This window comes from Phlebotomus papatasi, chromosome 5, assembly GCF_024763615.1.
Source record: "Phlebotomus papatasi isolate M1 chromosome 5, Ppap_2.1, whole genome shotgun sequence".
In the NCBI taxonomy this organism is placed as follows: Eukaryota; Metazoa; Arthropoda; class Insecta; order Diptera; family Psychodidae; genus Phlebotomus; species Phlebotomus papatasi.
In genome coordinates this window covers 4,446,649-4,470,310 of record NC_077226.1, presented here as the reverse complement: position 1 = coordinate 4,470,310, position 23,662 = coordinate 4,446,649, and the positions used below count along the sequence as shown (strand labels likewise).

The 23,662-nt window shown below is 35.7% G+C and overlaps 1 protein-coding gene and 1 long non-coding RNA gene across 17 annotated transcripts in view; both read left to right on the top strand.

Annotated features, from left to right (window-relative positions):
* LOC129808827 (twitchin) overlaps window positions 1–23,662 on the top strand; it is a 182,519-nt gene that overhangs the window by 96,904 nt on the left and 61,953 nt on the right. For 9 of the 16 annotated variants that reach the window (XM_055858737.1, XM_055858741.1, XM_055858739.1 and 6 more), the window contains 5 exons: window positions 4,144–4,221; window positions 12,282–12,407; window positions 12,546–12,975; window positions 16,905–17,525; window positions 19,683–20,903. In XM_055858737.1, the coding sequence (XP_055714712.1) occupies window positions 4,144–4,221; window positions 12,282–12,407; window positions 12,546–12,975; window positions 16,905–17,525; window positions 19,683–20,903 (2,476 nt within the window). The remainder of the gene's footprint in view (window positions 1–4,143; window positions 4,222–12,281; window positions 12,408–12,545; window positions 12,976–16,904; window positions 17,526–19,682; window positions 20,904–23,662) is intronic. The other 7 variants (XM_055858736.1, XM_055858738.1, XM_055858734.1 and 4 more) reach the window with 1 other exon arrangement.
* On the top strand, window positions 705–3,641 carry LOC129808833 (uncharacterized). The gene is made up of 2 exons (XR_008752470.1): window positions 705–3,215; window positions 3,354–3,641. It is a non-coding gene; the product is annotated as an uncharacterized LOC129808833 (long non-coding RNA).

Here is a 23,662-nt window from a genome sequence, read left to right as displayed (position 1 = left end):
TAATGCTATTTTTTTCTATTGCTAGGGTCAAATGATTTCCGGAAATACTTATCATTTTGATTTCATTTTGTTTTTGCGCCTGGAATCTAGGCAAAACCGTTTTTGCCGTTTTTTGATACTTGGGTGCCTATATCTCCGATTCTTCTGAACCGATTTATTTCTTAATATGGGAATATTTGTTCACCTTTACATGCCCGAAAATCCATTGGACAGATGGAGTTCGTACAACTGATACCAGGGGCGCTGTAGTCTCATAAATGTCAGAATACATTGAAAAATCGAACTTTTTAGCAACTTTGATCAAAAATATCTCGAAAACTAGGATCGTCCCTAACAATCTGTTTTGCGGGTTTGATAGAGAACTTAATCAGCTACATTTTCGTCCATGTAGGGAAACTGTGCCAAATTTCGGCCAGCGTCTAATTTCGGGCACTTGGAGTGTAATTTCGGCCATGCAAATAAATTAATTAAAATTATGTATGTAATCTGCGAATAGTCAATTAATTCATTTTGCTTTTAAATACATCACAATTTAAATACTTATAAAAAATGTGACAGATCGATTGTGTTTCTAGCAGTCTTCTGATTTGTGGTGAAGTGCAGAAGGATTTCCTTCGGTGTTTTTCACGAAAATTGATTAGTTTTCATTAAAGATTGTTTCTATTTATGTTAATAGTGAGTCAATCTTTAAACTTCGGGTGAAATTTCCCAGCTGGATCCTGTATTTCGCGTAAAAATTTAGGCATTGCATAAATGAGCAGTAGAAAGTTAAAATTGATCAGTAACAAAAAAAAAATTGAAACAGTCATATTATCATCCAAATTTTGGCAAAGGGAAAATAAAGGGCTTTTCACTCTATATAGAACAATTTCAAATGTTAAATATGTAAATCAGGCCCATTTTTGTAAAGAATTAAGTTTTTTACTGACCATAATTAAATATTTTACTGCTCTTTTTTAATTTTTTTCTGCCCATTTAGAATTTTTTACTGATCGTTTGTTTTTTGCCAAAAAATTATATACTTTTTGAACGTCTCTCCGGTGAGATAATGTTGCCTATTCCGACAACATCTTTTGCTTTCCTAATTTTCTTATTCATTTCGAGTTTTTTTTCAATTTCTGAGTTCTCCAATGTTCAGAGAAAAAAAACCATCGTTTCTGTGAAAAAGATTATGTGGAAAAGGCCTTGGAAGCGTTCAGGAAGGGCAAATTGCTACGGGAATCTGCGCGTAAATTTGAGATGCTACTCTTCAGGTGTCTTCGGGACAAATTACACGGAAGATCTCAGGGATTGTGGGTCATATAAATGTATTAAACTAAATATTAAACTCTTTCCGTTTGACGTTTTGAAATTTTCTATCCGTTGGTCACAAAGGGTGGTCGGATAAAAAGGTGGCCGGTATTTCACTCAAAGTGGCCGGAATACTACCCAAAGCAATGTCCATATTATTATTAATTTTTCAATATTTTAGAAAGTGATTTAAAGAAAACAAAGATTATAAACAAGTTTTCAAGGTTCCACACAACCTTCCCGAAAAGGAAGTAACAAAAAATATCAATATTAATTAGGACTTCGGTGCTTATATGCAACTATGCCGAAATTTGGCACACTTACCCTACAACTTTTCTCTCAGATTGTTTTTTAACCTCGATATTGAGGTTCAAACGAAGAACGAGCACTCAGTCAACTAAATAAAACCTTCACAATTTCGAGTGTTATTGTTTTTTACTGCTCGAACTCAAAGAGAGAGCAGTTATATAATCGACTTTTTTTTCAACTTTGCACTGTTCTGGAGCTTAAACGGTAAGAGATATCGACTTCCGGTCTTCGGTGACCTTTCCTCAAATGACATTATCTCGTGCCCAATCTCTTTATTTCCCCCCCTCCCCTTTCATACGTTCCCTATCCCTCAAAAATAGGTTAAAAATGCGGTTTTTCCAATTTTGCAAAAAATTGGCCCAAGTTTTTTCAATGATTTTTGGATATGTCTTAGAGCTAGTCCTGGCGAACATTTCGTCCAAACATACTTATGACCGGAAAATTCGCCATTTTGAATTATTGAAGGTCAAAGTTCAATCACTTTGGAGGATCCGTTTTTCAACCGATTTGGTTAAATTTGGATTTTTTGGAAAGATATTGAAATTTTGAACCCGACTGCATCGGTCATAATCGGTAATGAACCGGTTAAGTACCGATTTTTCAATAATTTTACATCCCCTATTTAGTAATATTCCCTAAGAAAAATGTTTTTCGATTTTTCTCAAAATTGGCCCAAGCTTTTTCAATAAATTTCGGATATGTTTTAGAGCTAGTCCAGTTGAACATTTCGCCCAAACATACTTATGACCGGAAAATTCGCCATTTTGATTTATTGAAGGTCAAAGGTCAACTACTTTGGAAGGCTCATTTTTCTATTTGCTTAAAATTTGATTTTTTTAGAAAAGTATTGCCAATTAGAATCCGGCTGCATCGGTTTTCATCGGTAATGAATCGGTTAAGTACCGATTTTTTGATTTTCAAATGCTTTTGTGATTGATTTATGAATCAATTTAATCTCTAGTAGATCAGTGATTCCAAAAGATTATGCAAAAAGCTAATTCACAGTGAGCTCTGTCTCGTGAGTTCGAGCATTCCGCAAAGTTGGGACGCTTTGCCATCTCTTTTTAAACAAAATTTATTATATTGCACATATTTGAAGTTCATTAGCCGAGAAACAATAAATACATTTTCATTTACAAATAGAATTAATTAATCTTTGCAAAATTATTCGATCCCTATTTTTCTATTACAAATGCTTCACAAATCCGAGTTATTAACACTGTATCAATCGGGTAAAGGTATCTACGTCACTTGCAGTTCGATTTGGCCCACCTGATACTTGAAACATCTTTATTTAGAGGGGCTTTCCAAAACCTTTCAAATGACTGAATCTATCATGACTGTTTTAGGTACCATCGTTTCGTCTATATTGCTCTTTTTCTGCCTTGTCTCTTGTTACACTCCCTCTGGATGATACAATTTGTGATTGATTGTTTTTTTGTGTGTGATTGATGGGGTTATTTAATTGTCAGTTGGATGATGATGATCACATAACGGGCTACTTGGAGGAGTTCGATGAGCAGGGCAATCAATATTTGGTGATAATGTGCGAAGGCGTCCAGATAGCACGAATTCCGGCTGGAAGGAAAGGTCTATCTCACTGGAAGTGGCTTAAGGTCTGACGTTTTGTGCCGAGAGATAATTCACAAAAAAAAGAAAAGAAAAAAAAAACCTTTGAATTCTGTGTGAATGACATTTGAATGGTTTTTTTTTATGTGATGAGTAGTATTGGTTGAAATTGTCCTCTCTTTTAGGATGTTTTCGAGATACGACGGCGTCCATCGCTGCAGGAATTAATTCCTGATTGGCCAAAACTCATTGAAGCTGTCAAAGTAAAGGTTGGCACACTCAAAATAAAACTGACATGTGACATCTGTCACTGTTTAATTTGAACAACTGTCTAAAAACGCAAATAAAAATGCAAAAAAAATCTTAAAATAAAACAAAACTTAATTTAAAAAAAAAATACAAAAAAACTCCCAAAATTCTGGGTAAATTAAACACGAATAAAAAAATGCTCCTAAAAATACTAAATAGAAAAATGCTAATTTAATTGGTTATCTAATTAAAAGCAAAAATAAAAAAAATATATACAGAAAAAACAAAACCAAGATAGACAAAGTTAAATAATGATGGATAATTTTTAATATGGGAATTATTGACATTATTCCCCAAAACTTTTTATTTGACAGCAAAGTACTTTGATTTTTTGTTTCGTTTTAGCGAAAGTACAAAATAATAATTAAAAAAATACAAGAAATATTAAGAATATAGATATTTCTAAGACAAATCCGTCGCTGTTTTTGGCTTTGTTTTATCTTAAAAAAAACAACAACAACAACAACAATTGACAGATCAATGGGTGTACGCCTTAACCAACGCCAAAGCCGTTACTTTTTCTGTTTAATTTATTTATTTTCTTTCTTTAAAAAAAAAGACACAAAAAGTTTCACCAAAAAAAAAGATGTATATTGTGACTTCTACGTTCATTATTTTTATTTATTTTTAACTCTGTATAAACAAAATAAAAAACTACGAATACAGGCAATCGGATCACGGCGTCCCTCCTTGGCTGAATTAATTCCCGATTGGCCTACTTTGCATCCATTTCACCGTCAAGAGGTCTGTCCCAACTCCCAATCTCTCTCTCTCTCTCTCTTTCTTTCTTTCTCTCTTTCTCACTCTCACTATCTTCCCAGTAGTTTTTTTGTAAATGGCTAACAGTCACACTGTCTCTCAGCAATTGTTAAAAGTAAGAATATTCTTTGGCAAAAAAAGACCTTTCGAACAAACCCTAAAAATCATATAGAAAAAAGAAATTTCTCAAGAATTTCATGGATGAAATCAAACGAAATATATTTTCACCTAAGAATATACTTCAGTCGAGATGTTTTTATTACAAAAAAATTATAGAACATCGAACAGTCTTAGAAAAGTTTAGTACTCTTTACTATTGCCAAATGATTGGAAAGAAAATATTTGCTAGACAAAGAGAATATGGTAGCGCCAAATATAAAATACACCTTTCAGAAAAATCCTGTTTAGTGTAAGAACTAAATCATTTATTTATATGTATTTAGTTGTAATAACCATTTAATAATGATTTGGAAAAGCATATATCCATAGTTGAAGTTAAAATAATTTTTACGCCACTATATTTTAACTATACAAAAAATTATGTCAAAAAAATGTATTGTAATGAGAACCATATTATGATATTCTGGTAATCCTTCGCAATAGGTCGTTTCGCTTTCGTGCTCGATCGTGTCGTACTTAGCACGTTCTCGCATCAACCTTCTTCGCGAGTGGTGAAAAAAATGGGACGAGCCCAAACTCAAAGTATACCTTTCGCATATCAAAATCTTATGATTTTTACAATAACCATTCAACAGTAGAAAATTTAATATAATTTTAAAAATGAAAAAATATTATATTTCTTGTGAAAATTATATTTTTTATTACCGAAATGTCAGTTTGACTCTATATTGCCCAAATATTAAAAGAAATCGTGTTTAATCTTATGAAAATAAATTTTTATTATGCGATAAAAACATTTACATTTATACCGAATAAAAATTGCACTTTACATGTAGAACCTGTTTTCAATAAATCAAAAAATTGTATCATTATTAAGGACAATAAATATTCAATTTTTGTTATTGAAAACACATATACACACAATCAATAAATTGAATTTTAAGAAATTCTTTAATTATTTAAATTTAAATTTAGGAAAAAATGGTCGTAAAACTTAGAGGTTGTGCACGGATGTGTAGTCTAATTACGGCTTATACATATGGCCCAAGCTATATTTGGTAGACATTTTGAAAAGCAAAATGTATTAGGTGAGATTCTTAACAATCTCACCTACTATAATCCTAACAAAATTTCATGTCGTCCGATCGCGCTCAAACTTGGCCAAAATGTGTTTCGCCACTTCCTGATCACGAATATATGGGGGGCTAAGTTACGTTCCCGGCCGGCCGGCCGGCCGCTCTTTGGAGCTTAATAGCTCCTAAACTAAAAAAGATATCGACTTGCGGTTTTCGGCAAAGGTTAAATATCGTATGAAAATTGCAACTTGGTGCATTGACCCCCCACCCCCCACCCCTCCTTCCGCCATTTTGAAGACCCCCTTTTTTTGTTTTCTCAATAGCTCCGCCCCTATGGCATCGAGCGGGCTCAAATTTTAGTATGTTATAGCTGGGCCTTAGAGCTTTCCATCAGTACCAAACTTAAGGTCCCTCGACCCCCCTGACCCGAGCTATAAGGGTCCAAAAAAAATTTCTTAAAATGGCCATAACTCCGGTTCTAATTGTCAGAATTTAAAAAGTGAGGGCTTTTTGGAAAGCTCTCGTGAAATGCCACTTCCCCTTCTAACATCGCAAGTTCATAAAACCACCGCTAGGGGCGCTCTTTTTAAAAAGAAAATTTTTAAATCTTAAAAGTTAAATAACTCAAAAATTCCTTATGCAATCGGGCTGAAATTTTAGTATGTTGTAGCCGTTGATTATACCTATCAAACAAAAAAAACCTTAAGTCGATCCATAATCCCTGACCCGAGCTATAAGGGGTCAAAGTTCGAACATTGACCGGCCTCTATCTCCGGTTCTAATTAACATAGCGACATAAATTTTACCTTTTTGGTTTCGTCTCGATGAGCACTTTCAGATGGAAGTTCAAAAAGTCACCGCAGTTGGCGCTGTGATAGCGTCAAAATTCATCGAAATTCAAAGTCACTTTTCTCAAAAACGGCATTGTGCAAGTTAATGAAATTTTAGTATGTTGTAGTCCAGTCTAGGACGTTTCCAAAATGGTGCGTATGTGCGCTGTGGTTTCAATAGAACCGGAGATATGAGGGGTCAAAGTTCACAACATTCAAAAAATCATATCTCCGGTTCTATGTGACCGATTTTGATTAATGAGGGCTTAAACGAAAGATCTCACCAAATGCTACAACTTTCTAGAATATTTGAACTTTGTGGGACCAACACCAGGGGCGCCACAGTCGAAAAACCAATTTCAATATCACATAACCTCAATTATCTCGACTGTCGCTGAACCGATTTTGATGATTACTTCGACATAATTGTAGAGCACATTTGTCTCTACATTTCGTCCATACATCATTTTCCGATCAAACTACGCTATCACTCCGATTTTGCCGTTTAAGTGTGAAAAAATTGATTTTTCCCATAATAACGCTTTGAAATCACTCAGATGCCAATTTGACTGCCTCTACTCCACAAAGACACTTAAAATAGGGGTTTAAATGGAAAGTCCCGCAAAATACAACAATTCTTTGATATAGTTGAAGTTCAACAAATGACTACTTGGGGAACTCTGGATGAAAAAACGAGTTAAGAAACAAAAAACCTCGCTTATCTTGGCTTCTGAGTAATCGATGAGATCATGTTCTATGAGAAAATTATAGAGAACATTCTGGTCTACATTTCACCCATATATCACTTTTCTGTCAGTTCATCCAAATCCTTGATATTTTGGTTTAAATACAAAATTTGTAAAATTTCACGAATTTGATTCAAGATAACTGAATGGCGTCTCCCAACTTCAGCTCCAAATCGAATTTGCATGCACTCCGAGTTAGATCACGTTAAGAATCTCACCTACATAAGCCGGTTAGGATTATCTGTCCCTTTTTTATTGAATTTCTCTATATATGCAGTTTTTTTGTTAAAAATTTTCTTTATTGGGGTTATAAGTGAAAAAGCACCGGAAGTGATCATGCAAATCGGGCTCGTATAACCCGGAAGTCGTTATATTACAACATAATTTACGTTAGTTATGCGTCAAATAAAATTTATGACCAAAAAGTGGCGTTTGAACAGTACCGGCAAAAGTGAGCAAAAATATCCGGATTAGCTTTAAAGAAAATGTAAACTTTTCGCGAAAAATCCTTATAGAACACAATCAGTAGCTTTAGAATAGATCTTTCAAGAAAAAAAGTTGCAGGTAACATAGGAATTAAATTATGAAATATTTAATTTCTTATACAGAATAGCAAAATATTAGGTCACTTTTTCCAGGCACTGTATTTTTGATATTGAAAGATATGAAGGTTCAAATTTGACATCATATTCAAGCTTTCCAAATGAGTTTTTTTTTGTAACATTTGACACACAATTAAAAAAAACTGATCTTTTATTAGGCTAAATGGACAAAGAATCTGAAAATGGTGATTTTAAAAGGATTTACCTCTTGTAAAAAATATATTAGCACGTTTCATTTTATTTCAAAAATTTTATTTAAAAAAAATAATTAAGGTTCTTTGAATATAATAATTATTATTAGATAATTATTATTATTATTTATTTATTTATTCATTCACTCTCCAAAAATATCTACAATGTACAGTATTGCGTCCACCGCCGTCTTAGCGTTGGTGACCAACCTCCAGAGGCAAACGGTGGAAATCCTCTTTCATAGGTTGTATAAGCTGAAAATTTATGGAACTCTCATGATAAAAACCCCATCATTACAAATGATTGAAGGTTTTTTTTTAACAATTTCGTTTTGAACTGTACATTGAGAACAGTGGAGGGGAGTTTAGAGACCCAGACGAGGTTCGAAAAGAACACGTTTTGTCTGGGTCTTTATGAAGGATTAAAATTGAAATTAATTAATTACATTTAAATTTAAATAAAATAAAATAAAATAAAAGTAAGTTAATAGGAAAACAAAAAACACCATAAACAAGGGGAGCCATGCAAAAATTCGGAGAGGGAACCGAGTGAGACCCGCGCGCAGTAGTGGAACTTATGAGTTAGAATGGGAGCAAAGTCAAAGCAGCTGCCCAAAAGGGAACAGGACCCTGACCACCAGCCACCCCATCAAGGGCGTACCCCGCAGCGGAGAATCCCCAAAAATCGCAAGCCAGCCACTTCACAATTTGCTTAATAATTGGGGAAAAGAGACCAGCAAGTTCGGAAGAGAAAAACCCCATAGCTTAGGGCCGCAAGTCTGGGAGGATGGGTTAGTAAAAATATTGTTACCAGCCAGGATTCTCCGCCCCGTTCAAACATAACTTAATTTTGAGTTTTTTCTAACGGACACCCCCGGTCGGGAGGCAACCAAGACAGTGGCCCTGTAGCTCTCGCAGGCAGAAGCATCGACAGGGAGACAATCGAGAGAGTGGCCCCGTAACCTCAACAGGCAGAAGCCTGGCACTCTAATGCAACACAATCTCTGTAATATCCCTTGACATCCTGCACGAAAGTAGGCTTCCATACAGAGTTTCGGATAGAATGTGGCAGCTCATTGAACAGATTCGGACCAGAGTATACAAAAGAACGTTTAAATCTTTCGGTCTTGGGTCTTGGGAACTCTGCTACTAACCCTGTGCGAGATCTCTTCAGTCTACGAGACTAAAAATAACAACTGCGAGTGAAAAAGGACTTAAGCACGCAAATTTTAAAGATATATCTTACGGGGAAAATATTCCACTGAATGAACATATCCCACACAGAGTCACGCCTCCGCCGCCCAGTAAGCGCCCGAATGGCATAACGCTGACATACCTCAAGAGGAACCATCGTATTGCGGAAAACTCCCCCCCAAGCAACCACACCATAACGCAATCTTGAGTCGATGCAACTTAGATAAAAATTTCTTAATAGATCCGATGGGCAGCATTTTCTTAAACGCCGGGAGCATTGTATGAGGGGTATAAGAGAATTTTTAAGACGTTCCAACTGAGGCTTCCAATTCAACTGATCATCAACAATAATGCCCAGATACTTAGTTTCCCTGACAAAAGGAACATGAATACATCGATGGTTACACTCACAGCATCCCGGCACATGGGAAATGAGAGGCCTACTTAAATCAGTGTTCCGATTTGGCATGAAATGAATTGCCATACTCTTGTTGCTCAAGATCATTCGGTGAGCATCCAGCCAAAGTCTAAGCACCTGCATATAAAGATTTGAAAGAAGAAGAATTTCATTATAACTATTTATTTTTATAAGCATCAAAAAATTAAAAAGTTGGTGTAGATGCCACAATTTTACGGATTATTTTTTTTTATGGCTTTCAATACATATTTATCATAAATATGCAAAACGAATATCAAATTGCTGTTTCGAGATCAATTGCAATAGCTGTGACATTTCATGTAAGCAATCGCTTAAATGGCTGCGTCAGGGACGGTTATTTCAAATCTTAACATTTTATTGCAAAAATTGAAGAAAATATACTTCTTGAAAAGAAAAAAACACATTTTTTATTAATAAAATTAGCAATTAAATAAATCTAAGCAAAATATTTCCTAAGGAAAAAAATATTTTTAATGAAAATTTTGGTACAATAGACCAAAAAATCCCGATTTTTGGTCGGGAATATATTTAATAGACCAATTTGTTCATTCTCTATAGACAGCATGTCGTCGCATAATTTATATATATAATATAGAACGTTAAAATTGTGATTACAACTTCAACTAAGTTGATAAATAATTTCGCAGAAAATATTCCAAGTTCATTTTGAAAGAAAAAGACAACAAATATGAAAGAGAAGGGTCCTCTAATAAGAAAATCATAAATTTACCTACCCTCTTGGTAATCACAACCATTCTTAATTATTTTCACAGCCAGACTTAAGGGTTTTCTTAACCAGAGTGTATGGTTCTGAGGACCATAAATTTAGCCATTTAACCATTAAGTCTGGTTGTGAAAACAATTAGCAATGGTTGTGATAACTAAAAGGGTAATAGATATTGCATCCGATATAGCTTATCTTTTTCAAATAGTTGCCAAAACCAAAAAAATGGATGGGCCTATATTAACCATTTTTTATGGTTCACACAACCATATCTAGAGTTGTGGTATACTATTTTTTCTAATAGTGTTCGATGTCTCGAGATTGGGTACTGCATGAATGCCTTTTTGCTTAAGGGGTTATATCCAGGAAAATGCGTAAAATTTTAGTCTTCTAATACAAGCACCCTAAGATATGTTTAAGTACATATTCGCATTTTTATCTTTAAGTTTGGAAAACTAAATTAATTTACTACATATAAATGTATACAATGTATAGGTAATTTATATTTCTCAATATAAATCATCATGCCTACGACACACTTTTTAGTTCAGTATTATTTCAAGAAATCAAAATTAGCGTCCCTTTCTCTCTCTCTCACAAGACTTGCATAAGTCCTCAAAATTGGACTGAACTAAATTAATTTCGGTGTGATGTTCAAAAGAAACGAAGAGGTCGAAATACTAGGATAGGCATTATGGACATTATGCAAAGCTCTTGAGAGAGAAAGGGATGTAAATTTGGATTTCATAAAATTTTCCTGATCCAAAAGGTGTGCCGGAGCCATTGAAAAAGAAATAGTATAGCTATAATTTCGGTTTCAAATTATATAAATTACTTACCTTTTCAACAACAGCATTATAGAGAATTGATGGTGTTACTGTTGCACCATTTTAGACATTTCTGTGGCGGTGTTTCTGCAACACCACCAAAGTATTTCATACCACACCATCGATTCAAAACTAGGTGTTAATTTGGTGTGAATGGTACTACGTTTGGTGTTCAATCAACTCCAACACCATATTCAATCCCAAATTCAACACCGCTTTTTTAAAATCATTTCTTTGTGTGTATTAAAGATGTCACCGGGTACGAGAAGTGGAATTTTGTCCCGGGGACATGAGTAACATTGTTTAAATTTTCCCAGGGAATTTCATATAAAACGGTGGGGACATTTTGTATAGGGTTAAATGTAAAATTTATCTATGTGTAAATCTAAGCCTTAGGAATAGAAAAACGTCCAAATTTAAAAATGAAAATGAATGAAGCTTCTTGGGACCGTACAGTTTTAAAGGTATTTAAAGAGCTTTTCTAAGATCTTTGCAGTAGTATCTTACATTTTAAAATCCATGAAGAAATTCAATAAAATTTCAAAAAATTAATAATTTTTTATCAAACATTTGCCTGAGACAGTGACTGACAGTAGGATAGATGTTAACCTGTAGTTGTGGCCTCTATTACAATGTTTTTTTTTCTTTCTCAAAATGGTCCTTTTGGTCCTCTTTCAGTTATCTCTGGGTCAGTTTTCGGTAATTTTTCGATTTATTTTTGGATGATGGAAGAGTTTATTTTTTTATGGTGTAAGCAGCACAATCACCAAAAAATGGATTATTTCTGAAAAAAAGAAAAGTTGGATATTTGGGATTTGAAAGGCCAATTTGGCTATTTTCCGATCGCCAAGTGGTTTTTCTTTTGTTTTTTACTATGTTTTTCTTTATTTTTTCTTTTTTATTTTGGTTTCTTTAACAGTTTTCTCTGACCAACAGATTGGTGCTGACATTTTTTTCTTACATTGTTTTTCTTTTTCATCTTTATGTGATATATTTTGTTTTACAGCCATTTTCATCAAAAAAAATATCTTTTTACTTTTGGACTTTTTTGAAAGTGATTTCTTTAAAAAAAAAAATAAGAGATCAAAAAAAAAGATGTTAAATCTCTTTCAGTAGAGTTTTGCCAGAGGACTGGTTTCTTCTTCTTCTCTTCTGTTCTCTGAAACAAAAAAAAAATGAAAAAAAATCTATATAGCAAAAGAAAAAGAATCTCAATTTGAGATTTAAATATTTACTTAAATTTTATTCATTGGCAAATGTTTATTTTCTTTTTGTTTGTGGCGATCGTGAGTACAGAAGCAGGATACATTCCTTCGACCACTCATCGATCAGCACGCCAAGGAGGGAAAGGACAAAAAGGTTGTCTTCGAGGCTGGCTTCAGCAAACCCAATTGCAAGCCCAAATGGTACTTGCGCAAAGATGTGAGTACATTTGTTGTTAATCCTCAAAAAAAAAAAACACTTTAAATTGATCTTAAAGCCTTGGAAGTATCTTCTTAAAGAGCTTCCCAAAACCTTTCAAATGGTATTTGTCAAATTATTTTGTTGTTCTATCTACAGGAGCTATTTACAGGATCAAAGTACAAATTCAAGAATGAAGGTGATTCTTACCAATTGATCATCATGGCACCAAAAGTTGAAGATACCGGAAAGTATATGATTGAAATTGGTAATGTTCAATCATCGGCTTTTCTCAAAGTTGACGAACCCGATCCATCGTACACTTTCACTAAGCCACTTAAGAAGAAGTACGATGGCTTCACGGAGCACGATTTAACCCTTGAATGTAGTGTCAGTAGCAATATGGCGATTGTATCGTGGTGGAGAGGTGATCAAAAGCTCGAAGAAGGCGATGAATTTGCCATCTCAAAGGAACTTTCTGGTGCTTGTAAGCTATATATTAAGAATTGCAAACTGACTGATACAGGTGACTACAGTTGTCGCATCGAAAAGCAACCAGACAGAACGGATACAGCTGTTAAAATAACCGGTAAGTCATTTGTTTTTGGTTATTCACTGGTAAAAATAAAAGGTTCATTTTGACCCTTTCTGTGAGTATCAAATTTTGATACTTTGAAATGTGCACCTTTCAAATGGATCCCTTAGAACCTTTCAAATATCCTCCTTTCGATTTCATCGCACTTACTGAAATCTTTTAGAAGAATAAAAATGCAATAAAAACAAAAAGCCAGTGATAAGCCTAGATCAGCTTACAGACGTGCGATTCCTTCGTTGAAAATTTGGATTCTTAAACTGTACTAAACTTATTATCGTTATTAATAAGGAAAATTGGAAGATAAATGCATAAAAGAGTCTGAAAGTCTTTAAAGTCGATTATCTCGGAAACTATGAGAGGCAGAGACCTCAAACTTTACATCCATTTAGAGCTTCTGCTAGCAACCAGAGAACTGTATGCCCCACGAAAATCCGCGAAAAAAATTGCGCCCCTCGAAAATCCGTGAAAAACTCGCGCCTTGCAAAAATCCGCGAGTGGTGCGGGAGTTCCACAGGGCAGTAGGCTGGGGCCGGTCTTGTTCGATCTCTTCATTAACGACATCAATGGTATTGACCTTTCTGGTCGCTTGTTCTTATATGCCGATGATATTTGCATACTTCACACGGGAGATGATTTGGATGTGCTCGAGGAGAGAATTAACCGGGATCTTGAACTGATTTCTGCTTGGACCAGGAAAAACAGAATGACTCCAAACCACAGTAAGACCAAATATGTGATATTTGGTTCTGAACCTGGGAGTTTCCGGATTGTTTTTGGTGATTCTATCATCGAAGAAGTACCGACTTTCCGTTACTTTGGCATCCGAATTGACAGTAAACTGAGATTCAAGGACCACATCACGGACCTGGCGATGAGACTGGCCGCATTTACCGGAGCTCTAAGGAGAAATCTGAATTGGAGTATTTCACAAAATACCAGAAGAACCATCTACTACTCTATGTACCAAAGTATACTATCCTATGGGGCTATGATTTGGGGCGGAACTAACCAGCAGTTACTCAAAAAAGTTTCTGTAATTCAGAATAAAGCTCTCAAAATTCTTTTTGAATTGGACAAATTAACCAACACTGAAAAATTATATGAACAATCAAAAGTCACACAAATTAAGAAAATCATTAAAATAAATAGAATTATTCATATTCACAAAATAATTACAAATCAAATACACACACAAACTCACTTAAACATTAAAGAAAAAAATATTAATACTAGAAATAATTTTATTGAAATTCCTAAACCTAAAACTACTTATTTTGGTCTAAAATCAATTAATTTTTCTTCACTCACTGATTATAACGAATTTATAAATAGTGTTGAAATCTCACCTAATATCAGTATCTTTACCTTGAAACAAAAATTGTTAGATTACTTTAATTAAATTTCCCCGCTTCACACTTCTGTATCAGCCTATTGATCCAAATACTCATGCCAATTTTCTCAACTATAAAAAAAAAATTTATTATATACAGCCCCAATAATGTACTTAAAAATTGTACTGGGACATGAATCCATTAATAAATAAAATAAACAAAAAGTTCGCGCCCCATGAAAGTCCGCGAAAAAATGCGCGCCCCGCGAAAATCCGTGAAAAATTCGCGCCACACGAAAAATAATCGCGCCTTGCAAAAATCCGCGAAAAAAATTCGAGCCGTGAAAAATTTGGGCCACAAGAAAATCCGCGAAAAAAAGTCGTCACGGAAAGATCCGCGAGAAAAATTCGTGCCCCGCGAAATCCGCGAAAACTTTCAACCCCTGAGAAAATCCGTGAAAAAACACGCGTCACGCGAAAATCCGCGAAAAAATTCGTGCCCCGCGAAAATCCGCGGAAATATTCGGACCCTGTGAAAATCCGTGAAAAAACACGCGCCCCGCGAAAATCCACAAAAAATTTACGCCACGTGAAAATCCACAAAAAACTCGTCATGCAAAAATTCGCGAAAAAATCGTGCCCACGAAAATCCGCGGAAATTTCCGGACCCCGCGAAAATCCGTTGAAAAAATACGTGCCCCGCGAAAATCCGCACCCCGAGAAAATCCGTGAAAAATTCGCGCCTGCGAAAATCTTAAACGGTAAGAAATATCAACTTCCGGTCTTCGGTGACCCCACCTCAAATGACATTATCTCGAAAGTAATCTCTTTGGTTTTACCCCCTCCCCCTTCATGCGCTCCCTATCCCTCAAAAACATGCAAAAATTAGGTTTTTCTAATTTTGCAAAAAATTGGCCCTGACGATTTGCTTCATTTTTGGATATGTTATGGAGGTAGTCCATCTGAACATTTCGTCCTTAGACACCTATCACCGGAAAAATCGCCATCTTGAATTATTCAAGGTCTAAGGTCAACAATTTGATTTTTTAGAAAAGTATTGCAAATTAGAATCCGGCTGCATCGGTTTTCATCGGTAATGAATCGGTTAAGTACCGATTTTTTGATTTTCAAATGCTTTTGTGATTGATTTATCTCTAGTAGATCAGTGATTCCAAAAGATTATGCAAAAAGCTAATTCACAGTGAGCTCTGTCTCGTGAGTTCGAGCATTCCGCAAAGCTGGGACGCTTTGCCATCTCTTTTTTTTTAATTTTGTTGCTTAGCCTTGTAGAACGTTGATCATTTTGGTAAGATCGATTTGAGGAAACTTTCAATGGATCACTTAGGGGAAGTGCTCATAATTTTGGACAGTCTGCTTATAAGCATCGAAGTTCCAAGTTTGAAGTGCGATATTTTCTATACTAATTGACATTTCTTGTTACTCTCTTTTCAGAAGGGTTGTTTAGAAACTTAGCAAGCTATTTATCGTCTTATTTTTATTAAAATTAGTTTTAATACGTTTAAAAATGAATTGATAAGTAGGGGTGAATTTGACTCTTATTTTGGACAACTTGGTTTATTAATTTTTACAACTTGTCTGTAAATTTGGACAGCTAATCCGCCTCAATAGGATGCCCATTGTTCTTCATTTCATGAACCAATCTTACCAAGTCCTCTTCCTGTTCATGTAAGGGAACCGTAGAATGTCACAAGAAGCCCGGAAACTTCCCATATCATTCATTAAAGTGAGTTGACTTCGGTGCTCCAAGTACGTGCAGATTCGCTCATTCCCTGACCTTTCCGGGAGCCTTTCAAAGCATTTCTCGCTACATCTCTTTCGTAGAGATGATGCTCCTTTGTTTCTCCAGGAATTTGTCCAACCTAGTCATCACAAAAGCTAAAACTTCACGAAATTTCGTGAGAAAAACACCTGTCCGAAATAAGGAGCAGCACCTCACTGGTGAATGTCTTAAAAAATTTCCCATTTTTCACACGAAAAATCTAATTCACAAGGCAAATCTCACTTCAGATCAAATGCACAAGTCACCACTAACATGAATCAACACAATTTTCAATGAATATTCAATAATATCACTCAAAAAAAGCAAAGAAACATTGTTAGTCCTTCGCCATAGCTAATTAAGACTGATGTAAACAAGAAGTTCCGTCATATTTCTCGTAAGCAATTGCTCACACTGAATTTTCAACAAAGCAATTTCAACTCAAATCATATTCAAAATTTAACGTATTTAGTGTCAAAATCTTCCAAAAAGAACAAATATTTAGATAGAATTCATTATTCATCAAATATTGGAATAAAAATCCATCATTTTAATCAATTTATTTTTAGTGTCCAATTTTATGCTCAAAGTGTCCAAAATAAGAAACTGGACAAAATTATGAGCCTTTCCCCTAGTTTGGTTCTTTATTTGGATCCTAAACTAAAAGAACCTTTTAGTTTAGGCCATGATTTTATTCAAAAGATCGCCAGTGAACCATTCATTTTTACCAGTCAGTGTTCAAATCTAAGTTATTTATTGCAATTTAATGTTTTTTTTTTAATCTTATCTTCTTTGTCTTTTAAATGTCCACAGAGTATCCTTACAAGTTCACAAAGGTGTTGAAGTCTCAGCAATTGGTTGAGAAGGATACAGTGACTTTGGCATGTGAACTTGATGATGCACGTGGTGAAGTGAAATGGTTTAAGGGTGACGAAGAGATTAAACCAGATAAACGTGTTCAGGCTGTTAAGGATGGTCGAAAGCGTAAACTTGTTATTAAAGATGCTAAAGTAACAGATGCTGGACACTACAAATGTACAACAAATGCCGATGAGACTAAAGCCGAAATTATAATAAACTACATGAATAAATTTAACAAAAAACTCAAGGATACAGTTGGAATTGAACGTGAGAAGTTGGTCCTTGAGGTTGAATTGCAAGATCAGACAGCACCGGCTGATTGGAAGTTCAATGGGGAACCAATTGTGCCAAGTGATAGAGTTGAAATGAAGAATTTGGGCGGAGGAAAGCATCAATTGATATTCAATGCACTAGAAATGACAGATGATGGCGAAATAATGTGCGAATCTGGCAAACTTCAGAGTTCCTGCAAGTTAACTGTACAAAAGGGCGAATCGAAGCCCATCATTGATTTCCCCAGTGAAGTTGAGGCCCCAATTAATCAGCCAGTTATCCTGGAAGTGCCCTTCAAAGGTCAGTATAATCACTATCAATAAAACAAATTTACTGAGCCCGGCCGGTTATCTACTATGTACATACTCAGTATATAATACTGTGTACAATACTTAGTAATCCGCGAAAAACTTTGCGAACCGCGAAAATCCGTGAAAAATTTCGCGACTCGCGTAAAAGTTCACGACCCACAAAAAATTTCGCGAGCCGCGAAAAATGTCGCAAAAATCTACGAAAAATGTCCGCGAAATTTTTCGCAACCCGAGAAAATCCGCGAAAAATTACGTGACCCGTGAAAATCCGCGAAAAAGTTGACAACCCACGAAAAAGTTCGCGAAAAATTTCGTGAGCCACGAAAATCCGCAGAACATTTCATGAGCCGCGAAAATCCACGAAAATTGACGCTGCCCGTGAAAATCCGCGAAAAATTTCGCGACATGCGAAAATCCGCCAAAAATTTCGTGAGCCTCGAAATTCCGCGGAAAATTTCGTGAGCCTCGAAAATTTCCGCAAAATTTCGTAAACCTGGAAAATCCGCGAAAAATTACGTGAGCTTCGAAAATCCGCGGAAAATTTCGTGAGCCTGGAAATTCCGCGGAAAATTTCGTGAGCCTGGAAATTCCGCGGAAAATTTCGTGAACCTGGAAATTCCGCAGAACATTTCGTGAGCCTGGAAATTCCGCGGAAAATTTCGTGAGCCTGGAAATTCCGCGGAAAATTTCGTGAACCTGGAAAATCCGCGAAAAATTTCGTGAGCCTCGAAATTCCGCGGAAAATTTCGTGAGCCTCGAAAATCCGCGGAAAATTTCGTGAGCCTCGAAATTCCGCGGAAAATTTCGTGAGCCTCGAAATTCCGCGCAAAATTACGTGAGCCACGAAATTACGCGAAAAATTTCTTGAGCCACGAAATCACGCGAAAATTTTTGTGAGTCGCAAGAATCCGCGCAAAATTTCGTGAGCTACGAAAATCCGCAGAAAATTTCGTGAGCCACGAAAATCCACATAAATTTTCGTGAGCCTCGAAATTCCGCGGATAATTTTGTGACCCACGAAAATCCATAGAAAATTTCGTGAGCCTGGAAAATCCGCCGAAAATTTCGTGAGCTGCGAAAATCTGCGGAAATTTCATGAGCCTCGAAAATCCGCGGAAAATATCGTGAGCCTGGAAAATCCGCGGAAAATATCGTGAGCCTGGAAAATCCGCGGAAAATTTCGTGAGCCTTGAAAATTTCCGCAAAATTTTGTGAACCCGGAAAATCCGCAGAAAATTTCGTGAGCCACGAAAATCCGCAGAAAATTTCGTGAGCCTCGAAATTCCGCGCAAAATTACGTGAGCCACGAAATTACGCGAAAAATTTCTTGAGCCACGAAATCACGCGAAAATTTTTGTGAGTCGCAAGAATCCGCGCAAAATTTCGTGAGCTACGAAAATCCGCAGAAAATTTCGTGAGCCACGAAAATCCACATAAATTTTCGTGAGCCTCGAAATTCCGCGGATAATTTTGTGACCCACGAAAATCCATAGAAAATTTCGTGAGCCTGGAAAATCCGCGGAAAATTTCGTGAGCTTTGCAAATTTCCGCAATATTTTGTGAACCCAGAAAATCCGCAGAAAATTTCGTGAGCCTCGAAAATCCGCGGAAAATCTCGTGAGCCTGGAAATTCCGCGGAAAATTTGGTGAGCCTCGAAAATCCGCGGAAAATTTCACGACCCGCGAAAATCCTCGAAAAATTTCGTGAGCTGCGAAAATCCGTGATAAACTTCGCGAGCCGCGAAAATCCGCGGAAAATTTCACGACGAGTCAAAATACGCGAAATTTTTCGCTACCCGTGAAAATCCGCGAAAAATTTCGCGGTCCGTGAAAATTCGCGAAATTTTTCGCGATCCGCGAAAATCCACATAAAATTTCGTGAGCCGCAAAAATCAGCGTAAAACTTCGTGGGCCGTGAAAATACGCAAAATTACGCTATTTTATCGTCAAATCATCAAATATTTCTCTGAAAATTTTAACTGTCGCCTCTGGGGTTACTTTGCGGTTATTTCGCGTCACAACAATGCTCAGTACGATCTGTGAAGTCAGTATGAATAGCCGGTTGAAATTGAAAATTCACCATGAGTCCGATTTGAATCCGATAATGATGACTTTTTTTATTTATCTTTTTTTTAATTTCTTGCAGTCGAGGGCACCAAGCAGAGTCCAATTGAGGCCAAATTGGTGCGTGATGGTAAGACACTGCCCACAAAGGATGTCGATGTTCAGATCAGTGACAACAAAGTGACATTTAAGATAAAGAAACCAACACGTGATCAATCTGGGCAGTATCAAATAAAAATAGGCAATGCCCAGGGTGAAGATGTTAAGGATGTCAAATTGACAATTCAGGATGTACCAAGTGCTCCGCGTGATGTTGAGGTTAAGGATGTATTTCAGGATTCGTGTGTGGTGACATGGAAGGCACCAGAAGATGATGGTGGTGCTCCATTGACCAAATATGTCATTGAGAGGCAAGATCTGAGCCTTAAGGGTGGATGGGATGGTGTTGGTGAAGTTCAGCCAACAGCCAAGCCGCTCACCTTCAAGTGTGCAGATCTTGTGCCGAAGAAACAGTACAGATTCCGAATTCGGGCTGTTAATAAATTGGGTCCGAGTGAACCGGGTGCTTTCAATAAACCCGTTCTGGCTAAGGATCCATGGGATGAACCTGGTAAACCAAAGAATGTCGAAGTGACAGATTGGGATGTTGATCATGCTAAATTGAAATGGGAACCACCTGATAATGATGGTGGTGCCCCAATAACGGGCTATGTTATTGAACAAAAGGAGAAATTTGCCAAAGATTGGACAAAAGCCAAAGAAATCACCGATCCAAATTGTCTTGATGCTAAAGTTGATGGACTCAAAGAGAACGGACAGTACGAGTTCCGTGTTCGGGCTGTCAATAAAGCTGGTCCAGGTGAACCATCGGATACAACAAAACCAATTATAGCTAAATGTCGTTTTGTCAAACCATTCATCATTGGTGATGGTCTCAAGAATATTGTTGTGAAGAAGAATCAAGTGATAAAGTATGATATTAAATATGGCGGTGAACCCGAACCTGAAGTTAAATGGCTCAAAGATGGACAAATTATCACAGAAGATGGTGATCAACGGATTACAATTGACAAATATGAACGAAATACTGTTTTGACAGTTAGAAAATCAGCAAGACCCGACACTGGTAAATACACACTAACACTGACAAATAGTTCTGGTACAATTGATTCGGTGGCCGATGTCATCGTACTGGATAGACCTACTCCTCCGGGTGGACCCCTTGTACCCGATGAAGTCCGTGCCGATCATGTGAAGGTGAAGTGGAAGAAGCCAAAAGATACTGGAGGATCGGACATTACAGGTAAGAGAACTAACGTTACATCAAGTAAAAATATTAAATTCTTAAAAAGTAAGAAACTACACAGTAAAAAGTAATTACTACGATTATCGGATTATCGCGTGCATTGGGAGTAAATCGATTACCGTCAAGGGGGAGATATTAGGGTCGGAAATGGTGTACAGGTGAAAATGAAGTGCTTGGAAGTATTTGGAAGTGGGAGTGATCAAATATAAAATTTTTATTGTCTAATTACGAATTTTTCAGACTACGATACTTTTAGTTAAGACTTTTAATTCGACCGGTAAACTGAAAAGATTTGTTGAAATTTTTAAGTTCGAGTATGACATCGAGAATGAAGCAAATACACTCAATTTTATTATAGCTTTGTTGCGTTGTAATTTTTCCGAGGAAACACTCACTCAGTTCAGGAATTTTACCAAATGAAGGACGAAAAGATGCGTATGTAATATTTTATAATAGACTAATTTTGGAAAGGTCTAATAACAATTGAAGAAATTGGGTAAAATGTTGGAAAACAATAATTATATCGTATTACGCTATTTAGAAAAGCTTGGATGTGTTTAAAAATTCGTTAAATATGGGTGCCACATTCTTTCACTTCAAGGAATAAGGGGAACTTTATAAATGTGGCCATTTTTCTCCTGATAAGGTACCAGCGATCGTCAGTGTTCCTCGGATCGAAAGACTATCCCGCGTACCGGAATCCCAAAATAAAATGTATTTTTCAAAATTATTCGCTGCATTTTAGCAATGATTTTTAACTAAATGCACTATGTTGGTTCATATTTAATCTACAGAACCAATTTTCTCTTTCGGTTTCTAAGAAAACTGTTACTAATTGCCTCATTTATTAAACCACTGTATTAGAGTCTTAGCTAGAAATACGCCAATCATCACTTTCTTAAAATTTCACATGAGAACTTGTGAGAATATGAGAAATTATGTTAGATTAAAATGATTTACAAAACTGTGTTATTTAAAAAAATAATAATACTTATTGATTCTAATTTCACTATCAGTGCACCTTTTCATTTATGCCGATAATAAAAATGAAAAAAAAAAATTCTTTTGCGAACAAGTACGTTTTGTTTAATTTGTTCCTCGGATCGGCACACTTGTGTTCGTGGTAAATTGCGCTCAGCGCGCTCAATTCATCTTCACGAACATTATTGGGTATTTTTGTTATCTTCTTCAAAGAATCATCATCAAAAACGTCTGCGGATCCGTGGCTGACCCCCTTCCGATCCGTGGAACACACTGCATCCTTGCATTTAAATTTAAACCGATATATTAGTAATTTCCGTAAATAACAAAAACAAAAATGAAAATACACGGAAATAGTTAAATGGATCACTAATGTATTAACTAGCATATAAAAAACTACCAAATAGAATTTTGAGTCTCATATTTTCAGCTAAATATGGAGAATGTCTCTTAACATTCCGATTCATGGTACACTTCCCTTATGTTACGATGAAGAACCTTTTCTGGATCGATTGTCGACAGGTGATGAGAAATTAATCTAATATAACAATAGCGAAAAAGATCCAGAAAAAAATAGTCAATCTTTTTGCAAAAATTGATTAGTAAGTCATCAAAAACCGTTCCTTTTAAATTCAAAAGATTTTGAAACCAGAGTGAGAATCAAGCTTAATAAAAAGTGAAAATACGTGTGAAGTGCTGAATTAGTTATTGCACTCGTACTTTTCGATTTTAGACTCCTGTAGACTTTTCAGCACAGTTTCAATAATTACAAACGAAATTCCGTTTTTTTTAGAGACTCTATTTTCCAAAAGTAGCTTCACCAGTCTCTTAGGAAATTTCAAAATATATTGATACCCCTTAATCTGGCGCTAGGAAAGCAAAATATAAGAAAAATAAAAAAAATATCTGAAAAAATTAATTTCTTGAGATTTTTTTAAAAGTTGTCCTAATTAGATTGTTCATCAAATTAATTAAATTACTGATTTCTACGTATGAGAAGTGTAGGAAGTGCAAGAAGTGCTGGAAGTATTGCATTATTTTCGAGAGTGTTGCGAAGTTTTGGAAGTGCGAAGGTCTCTTCCATACAAATTGTGGAAGTGCCTGGAAGTGGTGTACACATTTTCACCCAAATATCTCCCCCTTGATTACCGTAGTAGTTTTCGCTGAATATTTCTAGTTGAATTTAACTCGTTGATTTTTTAGCTAATTTCGCTTTGATTTACTTGATTTTTTTATTTGGTTTTTTTTTATCTGAAAATATTTAAGTTGAATTTTCTTTTGGTTTCTTTCTTTTCTATAAATCATAAATGAAACGAAATTCGCCGGTACAAGTTAGACAGGGATTTTTTTCTTGATAAATACAGTACAAAATTTGTTTGAAGCACAAGGAACCAAATTATAAAACTAAAGCATTAAAAAAAGGCATTGAATAAATGAGCAGTAAAAAGTTAAAATTGATCAGTAACAAAAAAAAATTGATACAGTGATATTATCGTCCAAATTTTGGCAAAGGGAAAATATAGGGCTTTTCACTCTATATAGAACTATTTTAAATGTTAAATATATAAATTAGACCCATTTTTGTAAAGATTTAAGTTTTTTACTGACCATAATTAGATATTTTACTGCTCATTTTTAATTTTTTACTGCCCATTTAGAACTTTTTACTGATCGTTTGTTTTTTGCCTTAAAAAAATACAAATAAAACTTAAGTACTAAAGGTCAATGGACAGAAATGTATGGGATCTGGTCCAACCCTTCGCCAGAGATGGGAC